General features: G+C 44.4%; 1 protein-coding gene across 1 annotated transcript in view; it reads right to left on the reverse strand.

The window, feature by feature from the left end:
* MKLN1 (muskelin 1) overlaps positions 1–20141 on the reverse strand; it is a 100174-nt gene extending 80033 nt beyond the window's left edge. Inside the window, exons 1-4 of the mRNA XM_083700257.1 lie at positions 19896–20141; positions 6520–6589; positions 3815–3957; positions 1314–1402 (exon numbers count right to left, since the gene is read on the reverse strand). Coding sequence (XP_083556383.1) covers positions 1314–1402; positions 3815–3957; positions 6520–6589; positions 19896–20011 — 418 coding nt within the window. The 5' untranslated portion in view covers positions 20012–20141. The remainder of the gene's footprint in view (positions 1–1313; positions 1403–3814; positions 3958–6519; positions 6590–19895) is intronic.
* Positions 20142–26965: the final 6824 nt, after the last annotated feature.

A 26965-nucleotide genomic window follows, 5' to 3' on the forward strand; every position in this document is an offset into this window, starting at 1 on the left:
TTTTAACCCAAAGGCCCAAAACACTTAATACTTGTTAACATTTGAACCCACCTCCTCCCTTTTGGCCCAGGACCATCTCTAAGGAGGCCTAAAAAACACACCAAAGCATGACTAGAAAGACACTCTTGGTGGCCACTGCCCACCAAGGTGCTCTCAATAACGCTGACAAAAATTCTATTTATATACTGGCAAGTAGATGCAGGAGTGACAAAAGGAAGTACTGCTTCACATGGCTATCATTTAATACATGGACCTGTGCTGCCACCAAATGCAGCAACAGCCCTTAGCTTAGACTGATCAAGTTAATAAAATATAGGCCTATAAACAGCCATCAGCCATGGTGGTTATACAGAATCTTCCAGGTTTGGTGGCAGTGACTACCAGAGGGTGAGGACAAACTTCTGATAATAGCTTAATGCCTTGGTTGGGAGCTTCTGAGAGGCATCTGGTTGGCCACTGGAGACAGCAAGGTGCTGGATGAAATAGAACTTTTGTTCTACTAGCATGGCTCTTCTTATGCATCAGAATCTCAAATCCCAGAAATGGCTCTAGTTACTCTAGTTAAGCGTTCACACCAGGGGTCGACAAACTAAGGTCCATGGGCCACAAGCAGCCCATGGGGGTCGTTTAACCGGCCCATGGACCCCCGCCGCCCGCTCAGTCGGCTCCCATGCGCCACGCTAAACCGGCACAGAATAGAGCGGGAACCGCCTTCCACAACGCTGGCCAACTGCCCATTGCAGGAAGCTCCTGCAGCCAATGAGAAGCTGCACACACCTCCTCTGTGCCGGAAGAAGCGTCAGAAATAGCATTTGTGAATGTGTGCGCGCACACTCCGGCCTACCGTGGCGTCTGCGGGACCGTGAACCAGCCCATGCCACAAAAATTTTGCTGACCCCTGGTCCACACCCTGCAAATGGAGGAACTATGACTAGTTTACATACCAAGCCCAGCATTAAGAGTCTTCCTTACCACCCTTCATCAATAATTGCCAGCAGGATGCTCTCAGCTAATATGCCACACTAGAGGCAGAGGAATGCACTAAGACACGAGTCCCAAGCCAATGGTAGGTTTGTAGGCTGAAACAACACACTCTCCAACTGCATTGTAAGGACTTCAAAAAGAAAGACTAGGCCCTGGGAATTTGCTCCTGACACAAGGTAGACACCACATTTCGCACCAGCGGCAGATTCGTCCAAGACAAAGGGCATTGCAGAACCCCTTTATAACACCACTGGGTGGGTAACCTGCCTGAACAGAGACTAGCAAACTGGTAGCATGTATACTTGGGGGGGGGGGAGGGATATATTTACCTATCTTAATAAATCGACAAGGGAACATCTGCTCATCAATCTTATGCTTCAAGGTGAACGTTTCTTTATTATAGTCATTCTTTAAGCCACTGTGGAGGGAAGGACACAAGGTTAATCAATCTTTTTATGGCTAAGTAGGAGATAATTTTCGTTTCGCTTCAATTTGTAAATAGACGCGCTGCTACAAAATATGCCATCACCACCCTCAGAGAACATTTACAGTGGGGAATAAGGATCAGGAGACCTTATTCCCCAATGCAAGTTTCCCCACTGCTTATTCACTGCAAGTTTTTTTGTTTTTGTTTTTTTGTAGGGCAGGGACCAACTACACCCATATGAACCTACGCTCTGCAGCGTAGAGAGAGCTCAACAAGGGACAGGGATTTCTCTTCTATGGCAGGTAGGCAGAGCAGAGATTTTAAGTGCTGTGGCACCTAAAGCCACATTGCACCATTTACTAGTTCAGGTTCAAGAAGAGGCCAAGTTTTACATTCAAGTCAGCAGCCAGACCCCGCCACCTGCTAAGGTCTTGCACAGGAAAGCCAGCCGGCTATCTTTATAAATGTGATGGGAACACATAAATTAATGCTTTCTTTCTCACACACACAAAAACAAACAAGTCCATACTGCACAGAAAAGTCCGAGGAGCTCAAGTGAATATAGATATGTGAAAATGTGATCTATATAGAAAATAAATGTTTTTTAACAGGTGAGGATACAAACACTGGCAATTTAATAATAACAATAACAATAATAATAATTTATTATTTATACCTCGCCCATCTGGCTGGGCCTCCCCAGCCACTCTGGGCGGCTTCCAACAGAACACTAAAATACAATAACCTATTAAACATTAAAGCTTCCCTAAACAGGGCTGCCTCCAGATGTCTTCTAAAAGTTTGGTAGTTATTTTTCTCTTTGACATCTGATGGGAGGGTGTTCCACAGGGCGGGTGCCACTACCGTGAAGGCCCTCTACCTGGTTCCCTGTAACTTGGCTTCTCGCAGCAAGGGTACCACCAGAAGGCCCTCAGCGCTGGACCTCAGTGTCCGGGCAGAACGATGGAGGTGGAGACGCTCCTTCAGGTATACTGGACCAAGGCCGTTTAGGGCTTTAAAGGTCAGCACCAACACTGCTGCCTGTCACCAGATGCTGCTTTCTCTTTCCTGGTGTACAGGATTTGGAACTCTCTCCCCATGGGGACTTGCCTGGCTTCTTCCCTTTTAAGTTCCTGGGCAGGCTATCATTTCCCATCAAGCTTTTGAGGGAGTGCATGGCTTATTCTCAACTGCTTCTGCTTTTTTCTTTTTAAGCATACAAGTTTGTTAGCTCTGCTCAGGTGCTGTGCTTTTATGCTAATTTTTTATTGTCTCCAAGTCATGTTATGGGGTCAGTTTTTATGGAAAAGCGGAACAGAAATATTCATTTGACGAAAAGCAGAAGAGTAAGCGAGAGCCTGGGACAGAGGGAGTGAGCCAGTGCAAAGAATCAGAGATGAGAAGGAAAACTTAAATGCAGAATGAGCACAGAAGAGAACCACCTTTTGAAACAGCCAGATGGGCAGGGTATAAATATAAATATTATGAGGCTGCTAGTGTTGTGATCTGCCAAGAAGCTTTGCTCGAGGCAACAGATTTGGTCTTGCCAGTGGCTTGTAAAGCAGTGAGCTGTCCAACATTCTGAAATGAGTTAGCTTGCTTTTCTGGAATTCAGATGGAAACGGGGATGAACCTGAGGCTGTCCCATGTAAACCAAAAATAATTTGCTTTCGATTCATTGGGGAGTGTATAGTTGGCTCACCAAATCAGTGCTATAAGGTATCTGGAAGTGCACAGAGAACAGCCTCACTCCAATAATGTCATTTTTATCACCAATAGTAATGGGGAAGAGGGAGTTAAAGCATAAACCAGGTAGAGGGGAGGGAGTTCCCAGGGGTCCATGAGTTTCATTCAGGTGGTCTATGGATTTGTGGTTGAAGACGGGAGATGGCATATTCGTCAAATTAAATATTCACATTTAATTTTAAGTGTATTTTCATTCTTTTTGTTTCTTGGATTTTACCATATTGTCATCTGAATTCTATGGAATGCAATATGTAATAAAAGCAATTAATGACAATAAAAAAGAGACATAGCTTCTAGCACACAGTGCATTAGAATTGCTACAGAAGGCAGAAAAGTATAGTATAGTGTATTTTAAAATGGGGTTTCAGAGTTTTTAGGGATTTTTGAATGTTTTATGTAGTTTTGTAGTAGTTTTATATAGTTTTTATGTAGTTTTACAATTTCATTGTTCTGCATGGGACAATGACAATAAAGATATCGTATATCATAATTAAGAGGTCTGCCAAAACCCTCACCAATTTTCAAGTGTTCTATAGGGGGAAAGATTGGGAATCGTGTACTAAAGCACATCTCACGGCTGCCTATACTCCACCTTATCAGTCCTGCGATGGAAGACATTAAGCAAATGCCCAAAGCACATTTGAATATCCTTCTTACCTTGATAAGAGATCTGTCATGTTTTCTTCATTCATCCCGCCAAAAACTTTAAACTTCTTTAAATTACAGACATGGGTCTTCTCATATTTTCCAAATGTGATGCTCTGGACTATGGCAGGCCTTTCAAGTTTCAGGATCAGATACTACAGGGGATGGGAAAAGAATGCACATGGCTCTTTGTTCTTGTTTTAAGTGTATCACACCGTAAACAAGGCCTAGAGCTAAGTAGAACCTTAAAACAAACCAAGATGTAAGCAGAACGCGTTTCGCGGGTGTGGAAATTCTGTTCTGCGCTGTTTCTAGCCACACTAACGAAAAGAAACTGGGAGGAAAGTCTTTGACAGCTTCCATGGCAGCAAAGACAGGCTTGTGATGGAGCATGCCCACGGCAAGGAGATGCAGCCCAGACCATCTTGGCTCACTGCTGGGTGTACGTGAATGGCATACAGCAACCGACCTGGTGACCGCCAGATGTTTTGGACTAACACTGGGGCTGGGGTTGATGAGAGTGGTAGCCCAAAACACTGTGGGAGGGGGCTCCAAGTAGGCAACGACTGTGTATACACAACTCTAAACTTATTCCACGCATCATGTCTTTAGATATAAATGTCAGTGTGGAGGCTTTCACATTTTTTTAATTGGGAAATTTCTGCCTGCTCTGGATTGTTATAATTACGCAGTTCTGCATTTCATTTGCAAGACTGGGTTAGTACATTTTTAAAAATTGTACATTTTGTAAGGCACCCTGAAGGTCATGACTGCAAGATAGGCATTTCAAAAAATTAATTATTTTAAAATCCTTGGGTGCTAAATCTACTTGCAACATAAATGATAGTTCTAGCAAGGAACAAAAATCATGGTTTGTGGCTTGACCTGAAGTGTGCACTGAGCCACAGTATATAAATATGCTTGTTTGCAGATAGCTTGAGTGCATCACTGTGGCCAGGAAAATTGCCTTGAGATTAAAATATTTTGTCTGCCACTTGCTCTAATAGTCAATACCACTGCAAAGACTACCTCGCAACATGAACCAAGATGTATCATGCAAAGATGCCTAATTTACAAAATGTACTGTATTTTTCACTCTATAAGATGCACCAGACCACAAGATGCACCTAGTTTTTGGAGGAGGAAAACAAGAAAAAAAATATTCTGAATCACAGAAGCCAGAACAGCAAGAGGGATCGCTGCGCAGTGAAAGCAGCAATCCCTCTTGCTGTTCTGGCTTCTGTGATAGCTGCACAGCCTGCATTCACTCCATTAGACGTGCACACATTTCCCTTTACTTTTTAGGAGGGAAAAAGTGAGTCTTATAGAGCAAAAAATACGGTATTTGCTCGCCTTAAAAATTTAGATGGCCAGGTCCCTGTAAGAGGGGAAGTAAGATGTATGCTCCTCGTTTGGTCATTCTTCTTGGCAAGATCCAGCCTAATAATTATACACTCAAACATTCAAAAATTAAATTCCACTCGTCAAGAGATGCCAACCACCACCATCCACCAAATTCACTTAAGGCCTCTAGGGCATCATACTAACTCAAGACTACCTTATACTCTCAAGACAATGTTAACATATCATTTTTACACTGCTGAATATCATAAAAAGGAATCTCTGCCAAGAAGAACTATTAAAGACCATCTGGTAGACGCATGCAGGAAGAGCAGAACATGACTATTTAGCTGGTTATTTTTAGCTGAAATACTAGCTTAGGAAAACCTACGTTCAGAAATGTTGGGCTTTTTTTTTCAAAATTAATGCTAAAAATAAACAAGCTAGAATTTTGCCAGTAGGTTAGGTGCCATGGACATTAAAACCAGTGCTTCTTCGGGGACTGGATGAGTTATTTGCAAGTGGCAAAGGGAGTGGGGGTTGAGGAGAATCCAGATTCATTTTATTCCCAATAATATTAATGTTGGCTTGAGCTATTTCCTCCACCGTGGTGTCCTTATCCCAGCACCATGACTTCCTATACTCCACAGGAAAAGCTAATAAAGTAGTAATTGGAAGTCAGGCAACTGTAAATGTCTCTGGTACTTGCCTAACAAAGGTAGGTTATGCTGGCACTTAGAGAGGCGTTTTACCTGTTCAGTATGTCTTAATCGTAATTAGGAGAGGCCCTTTTGCAGCAAGCCTGGGTTACCTCTCCAGAAATAGTGCCCTCTTCCCAACAGGATCAATCAGACCTTGCCAATCTTTCTACACACCCATGTCCAAGCAATTGCAACAAAACATGAAGAGGAGAAAGTACATCAAGATAGAGAAAAAATGTCTATTTTAGTTGACACTGTGGAGGGAGGCAAAGCACCCAGAATTTCCCAATGCAGTCTCATTCCTAGAATAGATCCTCGTTCCAGTGTATTGATACTTATCGCAAATGTAAATAAACATGCACACACATTGAAAAGCTGGCTATTTACAGTAGTATTATGGAGAGCTATTTTACCACTCCTGCTGGTTCTTTCTGTTCTACTCCAGGGTCTCAGAGCAGAGCACCAAGACTTCGTTGTAAGAACACAGAACCAATGAGACACCATTCGGAATTTAAATGCAAACACCAACTTAACCCAGCCCTCTGAAAAACCAATCCAGAAAGAATGGTCTTGCAATAATGGCACCATTTATTCAGATAAATAATAGACTCAGAAGTATTGGTGGTAGTAGTAACTGAAGGGTTCGAGATACCGAGGGAAAATTCAAACACTTACCTGGGGAGGGTAGTTGCTTTCAGAAGACCACCGCGAAGACTGATCATTGGGCTTGTCTACTAAAATATTCCTAAAAACACATACACAAAGAGAGGTTCAAAGCACTTGTATGTTACCCACTTAATACTCTGTACTAGAGGTCAATGCAACTCCTTCCCTAAACCCAATCTGATTAAGAACTACTTCGCAACCCAATGCAGTTTTTTTTCCTTACCCACATACACAAGGGCCGTCTGAAGACGCACTATCCTCCCTGAGGCTACTTGTAGGCAGCTGAGACAGGTGGAATGTTTCATCTGGAAGATTCAATCTTTGTCATTTTCCCCACTAAAGACCATGGAACATAGGAAGCTCCTGATTCAGAATCAGATCACTGGGTGGCAACAGCTCTCTAAGGCTCCACACAGAGGACATTCCCAACCTACCAGGAGATCCTAGGGACCTTTTTCATGGAAAGCAAATGATCTACTACTGAGCTATTGCCCTTCCCTGGATGGGCTTTTTGAGGTGTGTCCATGCAAGGCAGTCACTGTTCACCCTTAAACTTGTAAATAAAAGGTACCAGAGCAATTCAACTTTACTAAAGCCTCTTGGAAAACCTAATCACTCTTCTCACGCAAGCAACCAGATGAGAACCTGTTTATACCTACAGGTCTTGAAGTACCACAAACCTAGGTTTCAAACTTCCAACAGCCCTTGTCCCCAGCTGTCAAATTTTTGTACGGCTGAAATACACACAAAACAAAATCAACGAAGAGTTCTGTGGCACCTTAAAGACGAACAAATGTATTTATTACAGCATTAGCTTTCATGGACCACATCATAATAAATAGATACATTAGTCTTTAAGGTGTCACAGCACTCTTTCTGGGGTTTGCTGTAACAGACTAATAAAGTGAACGCTCTAGAAATTTTAACACACAGCGCAAAATGTCAGCCAAGGTACCATCTGTATTTAATACCCCTCCATCTCTGAAAACTCTGCATGTCTTAAATAACATTTGGCAACCAGGGAAGGGGGGGAGGACGAGAGGCCCAATATACATAGATGTACTTGCTTTGTTCCATAGCCAAACCTGCTAAGCTAGGGACTTGTCTTTTATTTCACGCAACTAAGCAAACTGTATTGCAGTTGAACATGTTAAATACACATGATAATAGCTGCATTCTCTGTTAGAGGCCACCAAACCTAAACACTATTCCAGTTTGGTTGAGCCACTCTCAACGTTTAAATCCTATTTCGATGGTGCTTCTTATAATCTTATAGAGCTACCCAAAACTGCCCAAGTGTTGAGACAGAATCAAATAGGTGTGCAAGCTAGGAAACTGATTTGCAGAGCTTTACAATCCTGGCCTGAAGAGGCATATTTCCATATTCCTTTGGCTCTACTCATTGCCAAGTAGCAGTCTGCATCATCATAAACATCTAGCAAAGCTAAAGTCACAGAGAGCTTTAAGTCAATAGGTCAAATTGTTTCATGATGGACTGGCCACGACGATTTCGCTCTTATGGTAAAGCTAACCATAGATATAAACACACATCTCAGGGATTATTTTCAAAGAAACACAAACAACATTAAAAATACGCAACTAAAGTTAGCATTCTGGTTTGTTGGTTTGTTTTTAATGTCAATCAATATAGAACTGAGTTAAGAAGAAAAAACATTTCAAAGAAAGCACAGCTGCTTTGGAGCATGCATGTATGTGTTACACGCTTCCTCTACGCACTTTCTTCCTGCCACCTAACATTTATATAAGTAGGACTAGAAACATAAACGTTTTCAACTACCAGGGACCTCTTTCAAACTGGTGAAAGGGTTTTTGTTTAATGCAGGGATGGGGAAGCTCAGGCCCTCTGGGCCTCTCTGTCCTAGGACATGGGAGAGCACAGTGGGTAGACCATAAAATTCTTAATCTCAGGGTTGTGGGTTCGAGCCTCAAGCTTGGCAAAAGATTCTATGTTGCAGGGAGGTGGACTAGATGACCCTCGTGGTCTCTTCCATCTCTACAATTATTAACTGAACCTTAGAATCCTCCAAGCCATACACTCTCCCCAGGACACACCCCTTCTTGGCCTTCTGTGCACTCTCCAATAAAGCTTATTGATTGCTCAGATGGGGGACCGAGTAGGGGGTACAAGGGTGTGTTGAAACTGTCCTACTGTACAAAGTTAAAGTTCACATTTGTTTGTTTGTTTTCTGACTGCTTTGGTCCTACCAACCACTGACACACAGCCCCCGAAAGAGAATGTGGACCTCGGGCTGAAAGATGTTCCCCCATGGATTAATGCAAGTTCGCAGCCAACTAAGCACTACAGCCCAAGATACTGCTAAGGGCCAGCAATAGAAATAAAGTCTGACCAGTTCTGGGTACCTGACAATCTATGGCACCAGTTACCAAGGTTCTGGAGTGAGTCTGCACAACTGACTGTGTAGCAAGCCTTGGAAACCCAAGCTGACATCTCTGCTCAGCTGTGAAGTTCACTGAGTAGCATTTGGGCAAATAGTATTATCCCAATCTAACAAGCATGCCAGTTTGAACACCTTGGAGGTAAACAGCATTCAAAATTCAGCAGCATTTTGCACCTGGTTATCAGCCACTTGGAACCAAGTGAAGATACCTGGCTGCCAGGATGGCACCTGAGCTCTCCACCATCTAGAGGTGCATGCCTGGGGATCCTTGGATCTTGACAGTTTTCTTACACTAGCAACACATCCTGCATAATTCTATCCGGTATATTTTATCTGCACAATCGGAATGAGTTTCAGGATCTAAAAAGTCCTATTAAAAACACGACCTTTGAGCCACCTGGCCCAAAAGTAGCAACCAGGCATTCCGTTTTGATGACTATAACCCTGGTTATGGAACCATTTGGCGCCTAGGTTGTATGCCTGAGTTTCTAACACTGGAGGTAAAGTACTTTGTGTAGTGAGCACAAAGAGCCGCAAGTCCACCTATGAGGAAGTATAGCCTGTGCTTCTATGCTGTGCGATGCTAGATGTACATTGCTCAGACCGACCATTGCTATAAAGGGATAGAAGAGGGAGAAGCACCTGGCCACGCAGAAGTATGAAGACGCCGCGTCCGAGAAAACCACACACAGATGTATAATTATTTTAAAAGGTTTGACACAGATTGCTACCCACCCTAGGCCTTCAGATACAGGGGCAGCCAACCAAGATTAGAAGACAGCATTGTGCAAGTATTCTATAAACGGAGACTAAGCAACAGGAGCGGGTGAAGCTTCTCTTGTTTGCAGCAAGGTCTTTTGAGCTCTCGTCCAGGTCTTGCCTCAACCTAAGCAGGCAAGGTTTCCAGGAAGATCCATGCCCAATAAAAGCATCTCTCGCAGATAATTGTTTAGGCCTGGCATTTGCATCCGCAACAGAGCTCTAAATTAGCACAACACAGACATCATCTTATTTTTAAAAAGCCAAACAATGTTCAATTGGCTCTTAAGCCTTCTTATGCAGTACTTTCGTGATGCTCAAATCACTGCTATTTGTTTTATGGGGCATTTTATAGTCTGCCTTAATTCTGGTATCCGCATGGGAGCCAGAGACTTCAAATTGCTAAAATATCAGCGTGTACCCTTCTAGGTAGTAATGCATCTCCTTCAAAAAGATCCACACACCCTTCAGTCATTTTCCCAAAAAATCCCGCACTCTTAATTGTAAGAATGCTTTTTAGTACATAAAGTTATGTTTTTGGGGTCTTAATGAGTTTTATCTGTATGCAATGAAGATGGCCATAGCAGAAGCAGCATATGAAAAAGATTCTCAAACTGTGGTCCAAGAAATTGCAGGTGGTAAGCTGAAAGGCTGTGGCTCAGGAGCTCATATCTCTACTTGGCCCTGAACCTGATTTGTTTTTCCTGAATGCAGGCCAAGGTCATCAACATGACGTCCATGAAGGCCTCAAATGGTGACCATAGGCAGGACCAAGAACTCATTTTTAAAAAAGAAAAGTCTGCAGCCCTCCTAGTAAGAATATTCAAATTATCTCTCAACCGTGAAGACCACAGGGTGGCCCTGGCAAGTTACATAGCTCCCAGTCTAATGTACCTGAAGGGCTTTATCATGGATAAAATAGAATTCTTATTAAAAGAAATGAAAAACATGAGATGATCCAGGAACAACTGCAACTCCCAGTGCCAAGCAGAGAGCTGTAAAATGTGCTCATTTTTAATACTGGGGGAGGGATCAGTGAGGCCCCTAAATTGTTAGAAAATAAGCTTTTCACCATTTATTCTGAAGGCACAGCTGAAGAAAACAGCATCGTTGCAATTTTCTTACTTTTCAAACACACTGGCATGTTTGCAAAGGAGACAAGAAATGGAATTGACTAAAGAAGCACTCAAGTAACAAATCTTGTCCTTTGAAAATCTTGAATGGTGTTCTCAGACATAATTGATTAGAATCATTAAGTCATTAAAATCTTCCATACATAACAAGGACCGAAAAAATAAATCGTCCTCATTTACATGGTGACACCAACAGCTGTATGTTAGGAAGCCTACAATTTTCAAGAAAACTTTTTTCTCCCTCAGCTCCTATATGCTTATTTTAATTTTGTACATTTATTATATATGCCAATGACACAGCACTTTAGTTATTAGTAATAAATAATGGCACCTGGGTTACTTTCAGTTACAAGAAAAAGAAAAAGGGTGGGTTTTTTGGAGCATGGCTGAAAACAGCAATCAAAGTCAACACTTCAACTCAGGTAAGGCCAGGTTTGCAATTGGTATTTCCCTGTCTCATAGCTCCTGGCAGAGAGTCATCATCTCATGTTCTAGCAAAAGCAACACAGCCTTACTGCCAGACACTCTGTGACATTTTGAGAGATCAACTAGCAGCTGCTGTATTCTTGCTGTGATATTATGCAATATCTACTTTCTGTGGGCTCTGGTCTTAGGCCAACCTTGCTAGAATACCCTACAGCACTGGACTTCAACTGACAGATCAGGAATCACTAGCAGGCTACAATCTAATCCAAGATGGGTCACAACACCACCACTACCACCATACAAATAAACAGCCAAAAATTGAGAAATGGGTTCTCAAATGCTGGTACGGATTGGAGGTAGGTCCCAGGTCCAGAAAGGTGGGAAACTGCTGCCTTAGTTCTTGATTTGCTCAGGTGCACGGAGCAAAAACTTGGTCCAAAACCAAAAAGCAAGATGCATTTATAACAAGGAGGAAAATGCACCCTTTCATCACTTTATCTAACTCTCTAGTCTAACATAAGTAACTTAAAATTATTACGTATGAACTGACAGAAGCAAAACGTTTTCCAGAAGACAGTCTCGGCTGCGCAAACCTACACTGATCAGCTAAGGGGCAACAGCCGTAGCCAGTCCCACACAATTTTTTGCTGTGTGCTATATTATGGATTCTTCTGCTGTCTTTGTACAAATAGTAAAATGAAAAATACCCTGCAAAAAAAGGGAAGAGCTCACAAAATGTACTGATGTTCTCTTTCACATTACATTTCTGCAAGTTTTGTTAATTCCCCCTTGGTCCGGTCCCTGGTCCGTCCGTCCGTCCCCCCCGCCCCAATTCCTTCTACCTTTTACTGGCGACATACAGTATTTACAAAGATTACAGTGAGGAACACAGAATGCTGTGTTGGGAACTCCCAGAAAGAAGTGCCAAGGAAAAGCCCTTCCTGTACAAAGGTGTACAGATGCTTGGATCAGAGAAGCCTCCGTTCATATTCTCACTCCTGTGATGAAGCTCTATGTGCAGTGACTTGCCCAAAGTGCTCTCTCAGCCTAATCTACCTCAACCTTGCATCATTTTTGCAAGGATAAATATACTACCCTGTGTCCCATTTAGAAAAGTGGGGAATGTGCTAGCTAAACAAATAGACAGTTTCTGAGCTTCCATGGCACTGACCGAGATATTGTCATGGGCAAAACCAAATATTTATCTCATTTTAGTGCTTATTTGTTTCTCCATGCCAAATGTGTGGGGGTAAATGACAAGAAATTACAGGGTGGTAAATTGCAGGGAGAAGTATTCAGTGAACCAGCCCCCAAATGACAGCCTTCAGAAACCTGTCCACAGATTTAAAAGGACAACACAAGACTTGATAATTTCAAGTTTTGCAATTTCTGATTACACTGCTGAAAAATACAAGATGGAAAAAGTAAAACAAAGCAAATATGCATCTGAAACAAAGCACCTCTGTGATTCAGCTTGCCAAGAAACAGCAGTTGTTCCTCCACTAGCAATTTTGATAGTTCTTACTGAAATATTCCCTCCTCTGGTGTTTCAAGTCTGGAAAATTTTGAACTGGAAAATTTTCTGGGAAATTATCCTATGCAAATTAGCATAATTTGCTTTGTAAAATTCTCATGCCCTAGTGAGCGGTCTAATTTAGCATGTTTATTTTACTTGTAATTGATAAACAAAGCTAAAAACCTTTGGACCTGAAAAGCTTATGCAACGTAACATTTATTTGCGACTGGAATCTATTCTTTGTTACCAATGCACTCATGAAACTTAACATCTTCTGCAGAAAAATTAAGCAATGGAAAAATATTCCACTCCACACCACTGAAACAAACTAACTGTTCTTTGGCTGCCAAACCCATCTATAATGCCAGTACTCCAACTCCATTACCATGGAATTTAGCACAAAGGTACAACTAGGACTGACACCATGCAAGATGTTCCCAATGCTCAAAGGAGATAGTAGTGCTTAACACCTTCCCAGGTCTCCTTGAAATTAGGATATTAAGCTGAAGTAGAAATTAAGAATTGCTAAAAATTAAACATTGTTTTCATTCTAAAATCCATTTTCAAGGCAGAAGTCTTATCAGTGTGTTTTGCAACATTCCTCTTCCAATAAAAAGAGTGCAGAGATCAAGCTGGTATTTGTACTCGAAACCTACCATATTTTTCGCTCTATAAGACGCACCACTAGTTTTTGGAGGAGGAAAACAAGAAAAAAAATATTCTGAATCTCAGAAGCCAGAACAGCAAGAGGGATCGCTGTGCAGTGAAAGCAGCAATCCCTCTTGCTGTTCTGGCTTCTGGGATAGCTGCGCAGCCTGCATTTGCTCCATAAGACTTTGCTCAGCCAATGAGTGCTGACAACGCCACATTTGAAACTTGTCCCTCAGTGTTATGGGGGCAGAATATGGCTCATGTGAGAACTGTAAAAGACTAAATGTGGACCACGGCGGTCACCCGTACTAGCAGGTTTAGCTTTTACATGGCTCTCAGTACAGCAGCAATTCCCTTTGAGATAACCAATACAATCTGTACAAACTGTACCTCAACATATTATTAGGAAGCCTCCAGAGCGTCACCAAACCCAAACATATTGGTGCAAGGCCACAAGGATAACGTAGATGCAATATCTGCAAAATTTCCCAACAAAACGCGTCCCTGGGGAACTGCATTAACTCTGTGTGAGCTCCAAGCACCGGCAGAGTTAAATGACATCTCTGAACCACACCATCTCCTGTTCCTACATGTCCATTTCAAAATTCTGCCTCCCCCTCGTATTGTTAGCACTTTGCATTTGCCATTTGAGAGCTAATATTTTTCTGCAGCCTAAGCAACAAGACACCTTGTTTTTACTTGCATTGTTTGTTTGAGCTGCGTCCCAAACCACCACTCTCAAAGGGAGATCATTACTGCATTCCACTGGGTATCTCATAGCCTACTCCATGCAACTGTGCATTTGTCAATAACCTTCCAGAAACTTGAACGTCACAGCTGATAAAAGATTGATGGTGAAAAGGACTGAGGCTCAGTAACTGTACAATGACATTAAATAGGACAACAGTTTCTTTTTTTAAAGAGCAAGGCCTGAAAAGCTAGTGCTAAATGCACGGTCATGCAACATGAGTCTGGATAGAAAAAGAGAGTGGCCACAAACAGGCACAAGCCAAGATATGAATAAAAGTTCTGACCATGCACTCAGCGCCACCACTCTTCCCTTCATGCAAGTGAGCAAAAAAAAATAATAATAGCTTCCCAGTTCAAGGCATCTTTTGTCTAAGACACAATCCCATACACATGGAGTCCAGAGTTCACTTACAACAGTAAACATCGAGTAAGAAAACACTTGCAGCACACAGGCATGCAAGTCCAAGTTCACTTCAGAGTCCAAAAGTGAAAGGTGAACTAATGTCACAGGAATCTAGTTCTGCATTCTCTCGCTCATGCGCAAACACTCATGCAGAGATGAGTGGTAAAAAGGACACAATCATCACTCTTCCCCAAGCACCAAAGTATGTCTACAAATATTAAAGAGAGAATCAAGCTCTAATTAATGTTAAAAGCCCCCTTTTTCACCACCTGCTTTGGTTGAACAGCTTTAAGAGAGACAATGAGAGTGGATGCTAATACCCTTATGTTGTAATGTAAACTAATCATGCAGAAGCCGCAGCAGTCATGCAAAGGCTACATGCACAAGTCAAAGTACTAGATAACTTCGTTCCCCATTTACCCAGAGCCTCAGCGTCACAGGCATCCATTCTGGTCCTCTTCTGAAAACCAGTACCTTTTCGCACAGCTATATTACAGATTTCATTTCAGTTGGGAACAGACTCCAGGGGTTACACATATGTTATATCTATATTTCTTCCCTCAGCATTCCGTTCACCAACCCACTTGCTTTAAGCAGTGGCCTAGGATGGAAAAATTCCCAGTCCTTTATTTTTTCATGAAAACCTTTCCATTTCATAAGTTCACTAAAAATGATGAATGGACACTAAAAACATTAGGCAAGTTTGGCTGCTTCCAAGTTTTTAGCTTTGTTTAGGAAATACAAGTAAAATAAACATGCCAAATTAGATCACTCTCTAGGGCATGGGGGGGGGGGGGAAATATGATTAAAACCGTTATTTTTCTGATGCTAATTACCCTAAATTGTGTAGGGGGGAAATCCTACACAAACTAGGGTAACTGGCACCAGAAAATTTAAACATTTCTTATTGTTGACTCTAACCTTACCAATCACTTTTCCAATTTTGCTGCAGCAAAACAAATTTACCCTACCATCAAATAGCCTTTCATTTCTCCTACTCCATACCTAGCCTGCCTGACCTCTTGAATTCTCATCAGCTTTCAATTATTTTCATTTTACTCATAACTCTATAATGTCCCTCATCAGGCTTTAACTCAGGGGTCAGCAAGGTTTGTCTTGCCTGGGCCAGATCGGTCCCGCGGAGATCCCTCCGTGGGCTGGATCGTGTGCACATTTTCGGCCTCTGCGTTGACACAATTTCCAGCACTGTGGAAGCAAGTCCCTGTGCTACACTGTGCTGGCTTAGCACTGTGCACAAGCGGGCAATTTGGTTCATGGGCGGCTCATGGGCCGGTCAAACTACCTCCACGGGCCGCTTCCAGCCCATGGGCCTTAGGTTGCTGACCCCTGCTTTAACTCTACACACCAGGTAACTCTGGTTCTGTCTTGTACGCCTCACTCCTGCCTCACTTCCGACCCACCTGCCTCTCCTCACTTCCAAAGCATCTGCTCAGAGTGAAAGTTGATCCAAGCAAATGATATCAGCAAATCCAAGTTTGATTATAATGCAAAAGGTGGGTGAGGGGAATGCCTTGTGGGGAACAAGAGGAAGGGAGGGGAGTTTAACCCCACCTGCGTCCATCAGCAGTCCCCTGCAAATGCCCCCCTTCTTGAAAGGTCAGTCCACCCATCCCCACAATCTGGAATCAATTGTTTTCAGAATCCAGCTTGATTTTAAAACATCCTGGATTGGCATTTGTAGGCAGAGTCAGCAGGGGAAGGATTAAACGACCTTCTCCCACCATCACCACCAAGGTTCCCCTAAAAAAATGCCCCCCCCCCATTTCTCTTACAAAGGAAACATAGGGTTGAGAAGCCTGTGCTTTCATCAAGCATCTAATTTCATGGTCCCTGTCAACTTGGAAGTGAAACAACATGCCCTTCAAGGCAGACTAGCAAATTGAACCTGCAAATGATCTAGCAAGACCTGTCATACTGGCCATAACTAAGACACGAGACAATATTTTGCAAAGCAATTAGAAATATTTAGAGAATGGATGTTTGCAGAAATTCAAAACAGATTTCATACAAAGGAGATGGTGCATCTGTGATACACTTCACAGGTATTCTAGCAACAAGGTGAAATTTCTGCAGCAGCAATTGGGACCTCCAAGGACAGCCCATTTGCTCCTGCAAACCATGCTTTCATTTTTCATTCCCTCTGCTCCCTGTATTACCATATCACTACTCCCCACACCACAACCACTAATTAGGTCTACTGTCCTACTCTGCCACATCCTGTGTCTGCATAAATCAGCCCACACATAATCAAAATTTCCTCTCACATGGCACATCAACCAATCCCTACTATACCTGTCTTTCCATATCTCTGCTGCAGCTCTCCACATTGCATCCCTTGCTCCTTTCTCCTTAATAGCCTACTCAAAACACTCTGCTTTATTTTGCCCTAAGTACATAAGACCCTGCTGGACCAGGACACTGGCCAGCTAGTCCAGCATCCTGTTCTCACTGTGTACCTGTGGGAAACCAGCAAGCAGGATTCAAGCACAAGGACACTGTTTCCTCCTGTGGTTTCCAACATCTTCACTGCTCCTTGCATCTCCTTCATGCAGTACCAGGAACCAAGGTTACCAACATTCTCACCTCCCCAGCACAATACTGCACTACCCCATTTGCCAGTTTTCAATGTACACATTTCAGAGGTACACACATATTAGATCTGCTGTAGGGAGGAGACAAATACACAGAGTCATCAATGGCTCTGTGGTACTTTAAAAGGCAACACAACTGTTAGATCTTCAACTGCGTGGCCTGGATCATGGAAGCTCACTCCATCAAATGCACAAGATTTGCAGGTTGTTTTCCCATTACTAGGGTTTACAGGCCCCATTAAACGGCAGGTAAAAACAAAACGTCACAAGGGGATTCTGGTGACAGACCACATGCCCAGCTCACTTCCTTTCCACCTTTAGCCATGCCTTTCTTAAGAGACTCATGAAACCAGAACCAAACACAGCTTCCACCAGTGCTAGAAAAATGGAGGGGGGGGCATTAATGAAACCCACCCACCTGATGCCTCAACTCTAATTGCAGACCTGCAAGGGAGCTTTTTCAAGTGCTTGAATTACTTGCCTAAGCCCCTCAATTTTCCCAATTTTGTTTGTTTTAATAAACATTTCTATCTTTCACTTCTGGTGTAAAACTACCACGCAGGATAGCTGGAGCCATATATAACATTACAATTTCACAGAATATCAAACTGTTACAGAATAAAGGAGCAAGGTCAGCAGCTGCCTTGTTCAACCATGGCATTAAAAAAAAACCCTATCTGATAAAATAAGGCCATTGTCAAAAACTTCCAGAATAAGGAGGTCTTCAATAACCTGCAGAAAAAAGTGAGGAAGGGGGCCAACCACACTTCACAGGTCAAGGTGTTCCATAATCTGGGTGTTGTGCCAGTGTGGTGTAGTGGTTAAGAGCGGTAGACTCGTAATCTGGTGAACCGGGTTCGCTTCCCCGCTCCTCCACCTGCAGCTGCTGGGTGACCTTGGGCCAGTCACACTTCTCTGAAGTCTCTCAGCCTCACTCACCTCACAGAGTGTTTGTTGTGGGGGAGGAAGGGAAAGGAGAATGTTAGCCGCTTTGAGACTCCTTCGGGTAGTGATAAAGCGGGATATCAAATCCAAACTCCTCTTCTTCTTGTCTACAACAAAGCCCTTTCCAAATCATGCCCCTGTGACACACACTCTACTTTTTGGTGGGACTTTCACATACTAAGATCCCAGCTTCAATCTCTGGCATCTCTCAGACTCCCAGAAAAGACTCCTGGCCTAAAACCCTGGCTAGACTCTGCTAGTCTGTGCACACAGCACGGAGGTGGGCAGACCAATGCTCCTACTTGGTGTAAGCCTAGCCTCTTTCTATGTTCCTATAACAAAAGGGAAAGAAAAGGTGGGTGGCTTACCCCACCCCACCCCAAGGCCCCTATAACACCCCTCTCCCTTGGCTCTTCACTCTGTAGCTCCCTCAAGACCCAGCAACATAGCTGTCAATTTTCCCTTTTCTTGCAAGGAATCCTATTCCAAATAAGGGAATTTCCCTTTTAAAAAAGGGAAGCATTGACAGCTATGCTCAGCAAGCACTCAGAGGTCCCATAGGTACTCTCATCCATGTCTGCCCCCATGTGACCCCCACTCCAACAACAACAAAACCCAACACACCCTACCATATTGCCCCCTTCATAATGACAACCTTTAGGCTTCCTAACCACACAGAGACCCAACTCTGCATCCTGTTGCAGCAGGGATCAGCCTTTTCCTTCCTAACCAAGACCAGCCCCAAGACCAACTCCTTCCAGATCCCGCCAACTCCAAGAACCCCCAAGACCACCCTGTTAAAAATCCCCACCCCAAGATCACCACAAAAAGAAGCCCAAATGTCACCCCATCCCAAGACGAACCCTTCCAAAACGAACCCCCAAGTCTACCCGACCACCGCCCCCCCAAAAACAACTCCCAGGACTGGCCCCTCCCCCAATGTGAACTCCCACAATAACACCCCAAAGACGACCACCCCAACAATTCTGAAGCCCCCCTTCCACAAACCCCCTCCAAGACCACCCCATCCCAAAAACAACTCTGAAGACAACCCGCTCAAAGACCCCCAAAAACAACTCCCATGACGAACCCCCCCCAATATGAACTTCCCCAAGAACACCCCTTCAAAGACGACCACCCGAAGAACAACTCCGAAGGCCGCCTGCCCCCCCAAAAAGCCAACCCCCCAAGAATAACTCTGAAGACCACCCCCTCAAAGACCCCAAGAACACTCCCATGACGACCCCCCCCAATGTGAACTCCAAGAACACCTCCTCAAAGACGACCACCCCAAGAACAATCTCAAAGGCCCCCCACAACTCTGAAGACCATCAAAGACCCCAAAACAACTCCCATCACGAACCCCCCCAATATGAACTCCCCCCAAAAAAACACCCCTTCAAAGACCCCCACCCCAAGAAGAACTCTGAAGACCACCCCCACTTCAAAAACAACCCCATGACTAACCCCCCCATGTGAACTCCCCCTCAGGAACAACTCCGAAAGCCACCCCCCCAAAAAAACTCCGAATCCCCCCCACGCCTACTCAAGACCAACCTCCACAAAGACCCACCACCCCACAGAAAGACTCCCCCCCCCCTCCAGCTTTCTCCCTCCTTCCCCGGAGCCCCTCTTAAATGGGGCGCCCCCTTCCTCCGCCTTCTCCCCCATAAGTACCACAGGGAAGGAGGGAGGCCCCGCAGCCCCAAGCGACCCTCCCTCGGCCAGGCCCTTCTGGCCTCCGCCAAGCCGGTCGCGGCGGAGACTCACTCGGGCAGGTAGGTGGAGGAGAAGCTGCTCCAGCGGTGCAGGGTGTAGGCCAGGACGCGGCTCTCCAGGGCGCCCGCCGGGCCGAAGCCTGGGCCCGCCGCCGCCGCCGCCGCCATCTTGTCGTCCGTAGCAGCAGCGACGGGGAAACAGGAGAGGGAGGCGCCCTAGAGGTAAGGTGAAACGCGCAGGCACGCAACGCGGGCGGGCGAGAGCGCGCGCGCACATAACACGCGCGTGCACACTTCCGGATTCCGTTCGAGGCAAGGGGGAGGCCGGAGAATGAATGCGAGTGGGGAATGACGCGTTAGCCCAAGCGGCGTTCTGAGTGGCTGGGCCACGCAACACAGAAGCGGGGACGGGAGGTGTTCGCTTGGGAACCGGAAGCGTACGCTCGCAAGCGTAGGCTGCGCTGGCCGTAGGAAGTTTAGAAGGACCGAGAGGGATCGAAGCGAGGGGAGGGGGGAAGAGAGTGACGGAGCGACGACGCCGCTCTTAAAGGGGCCGCCGCGCACTTTGCCGCTTGCCTCCAGCTGCTAACGTGTTTGCACATCTGCCAGGAGTGTTGCTCGGTTTCTGCCCGTACTCGGTGTTTCTGGGGTCAGACAGCCGTCGGGTGGTTAGCAGGGCATTTTTTTTTAATTATTAGTATTATTATTTGCATGCAGTGAACCTTTTAATGAGGGTGAAAGAGGAGAGCGCAAAATATGGTCTGAAGCTCAACATCAAAAAAACGAAGATCATGGCCACTGGTTCCATCACCTCCTGGCAAATAGAAGGGGAAGAAATGGAAGCAGTGAGAGTTTTTACTTTCCTGGGCTCCATGATCACTGCTGATGGTGACAGCAGCCACGAAATTAAAAGACGCCTGCTTCTTGGGAGAAAAGCAATGACAAACCTAGACAGCATCTTAAAAAGCAGAGACATCACCTTGCCGACAAAGGTCCGTATAGTTAAAGCTATGGTTTTCCCAGTAGTGATGTATGGAAGTGAGAGCTGGAACATAAAGAAGGCTGATCGCCAAAGAATTGATGCTTTTGAATTCTGGTGCTGGAGGAGACTCTTGAGAGTCCCATGGACTGCAAAAAGACCAGACCTCTCCATTCTGAAGGAAATCAGCCCTGAGTGCTCACTGGAAGGACAGAGCGTGAAGCTGAGGCTCCAATACTTTGGCCACCTCATGAGAAGAGAAGACTCCCTGGAAAAGACCCTGATGTTGGGAAAGATGGAGGGCACAGGAGTACCTGGCGTGCTCTGGTCCATAGGGTTACGAAGAGTTGGACACAACTAAACAACTAAACTACAACAACTACAACAACAATAAATATTGCTGTTATTATTATTATTATTATTAGGTTCACAACCTAAATTCAATGATCGAATAAAACAATCCAGAAGAAAACATTAGTTAATGATGGACTTGTGACCCCTCTAGGGCTTAAGGTACCCCACTCCTCACTCTACAGGGCTGGACCCTATATTTTTGCTCACACTGCAAAGCACGAAGCACATCGGTGGCATGTATCAGCAACAAGAACTCGTGTCTTCCATAATCTACCTTTCCCTCCAAATATTATTGCACATCAACCCATCTCTGAGCAGGGAGAGACTCTTCAGGTTCCAAGCACCTTACCCAGGGTTCAGTTTCCTTGGAATGAACATCAGCAGAAACTGTGGCTTCGCTAGGATACGTGGATTTACAAACACACACACACACACACACACATATAACCTGAGCATAGGATGCAGGGACTTGCAGAATTAACACCCCAACAGATCTTGCTTCTCTGTTAGGTTTTCAGAGAAGCAGCCAAATCACAGCCTTGGGCCCAGCACAGAGCAGACAAGTCTTTGTGTCTCCGACTTCCAGCATCACTCCAACATACACACATGATACACAACATACACACACATGATGCACATTGCACACAGAGGCTATTCTTAAAGATGCAGATGAGGTTACCTAGCTTAGCAGCAAGTTGCAGTTTCCCTTCTGGACGTAGGATCTGGTTCAATGGGTTTGGCAAGCCTTCTCCAATAGATACCTCACAGATACATGATTGCAGGTTTGGAAGGGACCCAGGGCATCATCCAGACTAAACCCTCCCCCCAATCATAAGAATTCATTCCCCATTTATTCCCCCTGTTCCCATCCAGTCTTATTACCATCAAATAGCCATAGCTGTCAACTTTTCCCTTTTTTTAAGGGAAATTCCCTTATTCCGAATAGGATTCCTTGCAAGAAAAGGGAAAAGTTGACAGCTATGCAAATAGCCCCATTTCCCAAATACCCAAAATGACCTCAGTCCTACTCCCTCCCTGACTTAACCTCAGTCTGTGAAATACAGATGTTTTTCCCCCTACATTTTTTTCTTGCTGTTCTTTGGCTTGAAGGAAATAAGAATAATTCCAGGTCCTCATATGCCTTTTATAGCTCCTTTTTTCCTGTTCCTACTTAATTTGGTAACCATTCTGACTGACCCATTCAGTCTAGGATCGAAGCCAAGGAAGTGAAGGACTTAAAAATTATGATGCGTCATTAAGAGTTCATTGGGGCTTTTGATTTCGGTTCCGCAATAACCGCTGACCTAGGAGTTTTTCCAGTTTGTAAATATATTTAACTTACTGAAGATTTAAGTGTCTAATTATTGACAATGCATTAATACACGGTTGTGATTACTTTCATTCATATAGGACCTTCGGGGCGATAGGGCATTAGCAAATCATGCTCCTTCTGAGGTAGTTTGTCCACCTTTGGTCACCATCCTGCACTCTCATCGCTCACCTGTGGCTCTTAGAAGCTATCAGCTCATAGAATTGGAAAAGACCCCAAGGGTCATCTAGTCCAAGCAAAACAGGTGACCATCTATCTCAGGGGTCAGCAAACTTTTTCAGCAGGGGGCCGGTCCACTGTCCCTCAGACCTTGTGGGGGGGGCAGACTATATTTTAAAGGGGGGGATGAACGAATTCCTTTGAGAGCCAGTGTGGTGTAGTGGTTAAGAGCGGTGGACTCGTAATCTGGTGAACTGGGTTCGCGTCTCCGCTCCTCCACATGCAGCTGCTGGGTGACCTTGGGCCAGTCACACTTCTCTGAGGTCTCTCAGCCTCCCTCACCTCACAGAGTGTTTGTTGTGGGAGAGGAAGGGAAAGGAGAATGTTAGCTGCTTTGAGACTCCTTCTGGTAGTGATAAAGCGGGGTATCAAATCCAAACTCCTCTTCTTCTTCTTCTACGCCCCACACATAACTCAGAGATGCATTTTAAATAAAAGCACACATTCTACTCATATAAAAACACGCTGATTCCCAGACCGTCGGCGGGCTGGATTGAGAAGGCGATTTCCAGGGTCGAGTCAGAATCTCCTTTATTGTAACTTGAATCCATTGATTTGGGTCCTATGCTCCAGAGTAGGAGAAAACAGGCTTGTCCCCTCTTCCTCATAAGGCTTGGTTTCCAGGCCCTTGATCATCTTGGTCGCCCTCCTCTGCACATGTTCCAGCTTGTCAATATCATTCTTAAATCATGGCGCCTGGAATTGAACACAGTACACCAGATGGGGTCTGACCAAGGCAGAATAGAGTTGTTAGGGTGTGAAACCTAAGACGCTGGCAAGTTAGCAATGTCATGTGACTTTAAGTAGTCAAGCTCGTTAAGTTGTTAAGTTGCTCAGTATATAAAGAGTGTTTGTTTTCTCTGCCTGCGGGGCGTGAAGCAAAAATGTCTGAAAGCTCCGGAGGTGTTTCTGTTATCTGTCTGCAATAAACCTGTCTTTGGAAAGACAGGCTTCCCTATGTCGTTATTTCTTTGCTGCTGAGACTCTGAAGCTTGTACTGCAACAAGAATCTCTGCACTGGACTTAATTAATGCTCTGCAAAGAGAACTGTTGCTGGTTGCGCAGCGGAAGCGTTTACTGGACCAGTACACAGACTCTTTTAAGAGTGGTACTTTGACTTCCCTCGATCGGGACACTATATTTCTGTTGATGCAGCCTAGAATAGCATTAGCTTTCTCGCTGCTGCATCACCCTGTTGACTCATGTTTAGCTACTAAGACCCCAATATCCTTTTCACATGTTCTATTGGCAAGCCAGGTGTTCCCCATTTTATATTGGCGCATCTGGTTCTTCCTGCCTAAGTGCAGAACCTGACATTTGTCCCAATTCATTGTGTTAGTAAAGGGACCCCTGACCATTAGGTCCAGTCATGGCCGACTCTGGGGTTGCGGCGCTCATCTCACTTTATGGGCCGAGGGAGCCAGCGTACAGCTTCCGGGTCACGTGGCCAGCATGACTAAGCCGCTTCTGGCAAACCAGAGCAGTATACGGAAACGCAGTTTACCTTCCTGCCAGAGTGGTACCTATTTATCTACTTGCACTTTGACGTGCTTTTGAACTGCTAGGTTGGCAGGAGCAGGGACCAAGCAACGGGAGCTCACCCCGTCTCAGGGATTCGAACTGCCGACCTTCTGATCAGCAAGTCCTAGGCTCTGTGGTTTAACCCACAGCGCCACCCGCGTCCCATTCATTGTGTTAGTTTGGACCTAATTCTCCAATCTGTTACGGTCATATTGAATCCCAGTCCTGTCTTATGTCTCATTAGCTACCACTCCCAGTTTGTTGTCATCTGCAAACCCCTTCAATTCAAGTCATTTATAAAGGCGTTGAACAACAATCTGGTTTAGCTGCCTTTGAAGGAGTGGCGGATCTCCAGCGTCAGGCTAAGTCTTTCGCAAAGCGAGTCTCCTTTTTGGACATCCGTTCCAAAAGCTTTTTAACTTCTTTATTCACGGTAGTATTAGGGATGAAAGGCCACATGGCCAAGTTTGCTGGTGATAAAAGATTTTTCGGGGTGGTTAAAACTGAATGGAGGAGCAGGACATCCGAGAATGTAAGTTGTTTTTATATGCAGTAACGGCAGCATGGATACTATTGGCAAAAAGATGGAAGCAAGAAGAATTACCGATGAAAGAAGAAAGGCAAATGAAATTAATGGACTATGCAGAATTAGATAAATTAACAGGAAGGACTGGAAACCAGAGATTCTTAGAAGACTGGAGTAAATATTTGAACTATTTGAAAAGCAATTGTAATAAGCAGATTACGCTAGTAGGAGTGCAAGAAGTTCTGTAAGGAGGATTATATGAAATATTGCAAGGAAGACTATGAAGAGAATTATTAGTTAATGATAGTTAAAAGTAATAGAGAAATTATGAAATGCAGAATAAGTGATAAAGAACAGAAAATCTTCAGAGGTTGTTGACGGAAGTCTAAAATATAGTATAAGATAAGAAGTTATGTTAAATGACTGTTGGAAATTATATATATATATAACTGAATGAAGGAGCCCGAAACTGATCTCTCCAAACTGGGTGAATGGGCAGTAAAATACCAAATGCGGTTCAATGGAACCAGGTGTGAAGTGATGCAGAAAACATCCTATTTTTATATGTGCAATAACAGCATCTGAACTGGCCAGGAACAAGATGCCAAACAGAGAGAGGGTAGATTTTCAATACTGCAGATATAGTATACATTGCTGGTGCAATGTTCATTGCTTTGCTTTTTGTGGTAGTCATATTAATGTATTACGGTCACAGAGCGATAAAATTCAATACACAATAAAGCGTGCATTAAAACACATCGCAAGGTTCCATCGCTTAAAACATCAGAGCAGTTAAAACAAGTACAAATTGTAATATGTTCTTGTCCTCTCAGCAAGCTTTCCCCCCTCCCTGATCTGAAATGTTATTTACAAAAACCCAAAGTCCTCTCAGTGACTCCCAAATCACAGGACAGAGGGATGTTGTGATGAGGTGCTTCTCAGTGGCTTCCCATAGACATCTGGTTGACCGTTCTGAGAGCAGTATGGTCCACTGGTCAGAACCCATTAGAACTCCTCTTGCATTCTTATGCTCTAGCAAAGAGTATATAAACACAGAGTCACAATTCAGATACAGTGGTACCTCGGGTTACATACGCTTCAGGTTACATACGCTTCAGGTTACAGACTCCGCTATCCCGGAAATAGTACCTCGGGTTAAGAACTTTGCTTCAGGATGAGAACAGAAATCATGCTCCGGCGGCGCAGCGGCAGCAGGAGGCCCCATTAGCTAAAGTGGTGCTTCAGGTTAAGAACAGTTTCAGGTTAAGAACGGACCTCCAGAACGAATTAAGTACTTAACACAAGGTCCCACTGTATCTTGAATATGCGCCCTTGCTTATTAAATTTGAAATGTTTCTGGGGACCACGGACATTCTAGTACAGTGGTACCTCGGGTTACAGACGCTTCAGGTTACAGACTCCGCTAACCCAGAAATATTACCTCGGGTTAAGAACTTTCCTTCAGGATGAGAACAGAAATTGTGCTCTGATGGTGCAGCGGCAGCAAGAGGCCCCATTAGCTAAAGTGGTGCTTCAGGTTAAGCACAGTTTCAGGTTAAGAATGGACCTCCAGAACGAATTAAGTACGTAACCAGAGGTACCACTGTACAAGAAGAGAGATGGCTTGTGCCAGGTTGTCAGCCCATCAATGGAGAACCGTGAGTCCCCACTCACGCATCCCTTCACAGTGGCTCTCAAAATGCTTCCTAAAGAACACTAAAAATGCTGAACTGCCTTTTAGAACAGGGCTGCTGTGAGTTTTGGCCATCTTGGTTATTGTAAATGAACCTGTCACCTGGCAACTGGGGGTGATCCGTGGCTTAATGTTCCTTAATGGCTGGAAATCTCTCTCCAGACTCTTGGAATGACTCAGCCCTCAGCTCATGGGAGGAGCAGCGAAGCAGCTGTTGCAGCTTCGATTTAGAAATACGAAGAGATAAAACAGTCACCCTCCAGAATGACAGGGCATTTAGGCTTATGCAATTAAAGTGGATTAAAGTGCTCTGTCAACCTAGCAGGACAAACCCATCCTCCTCCTCCTCCTCCTCCTCCTCCTCCTCCTCCTTTTTAGAAAAGAATAGACAGGGCACTGCCCAACCAACAGTGGCGTAGCGTGGGTTGTCAGACCCGGGGCAAGGCAAGTAATGTGCGCCCTCTAACCCATGGATTTGCGCCCCCTAACCCGTGGATTTG

The sequence above is a fragment of the Podarcis gaigeae genome (assembly GCF_964106915.1).
Source record: "Podarcis gaigeae genome assembly, chromosome: 10".
Lineage (NCBI taxonomy): Eukaryota > Metazoa > Chordata > Lepidosauria > Squamata > Lacertidae > Podarcis > Podarcis gaigeae.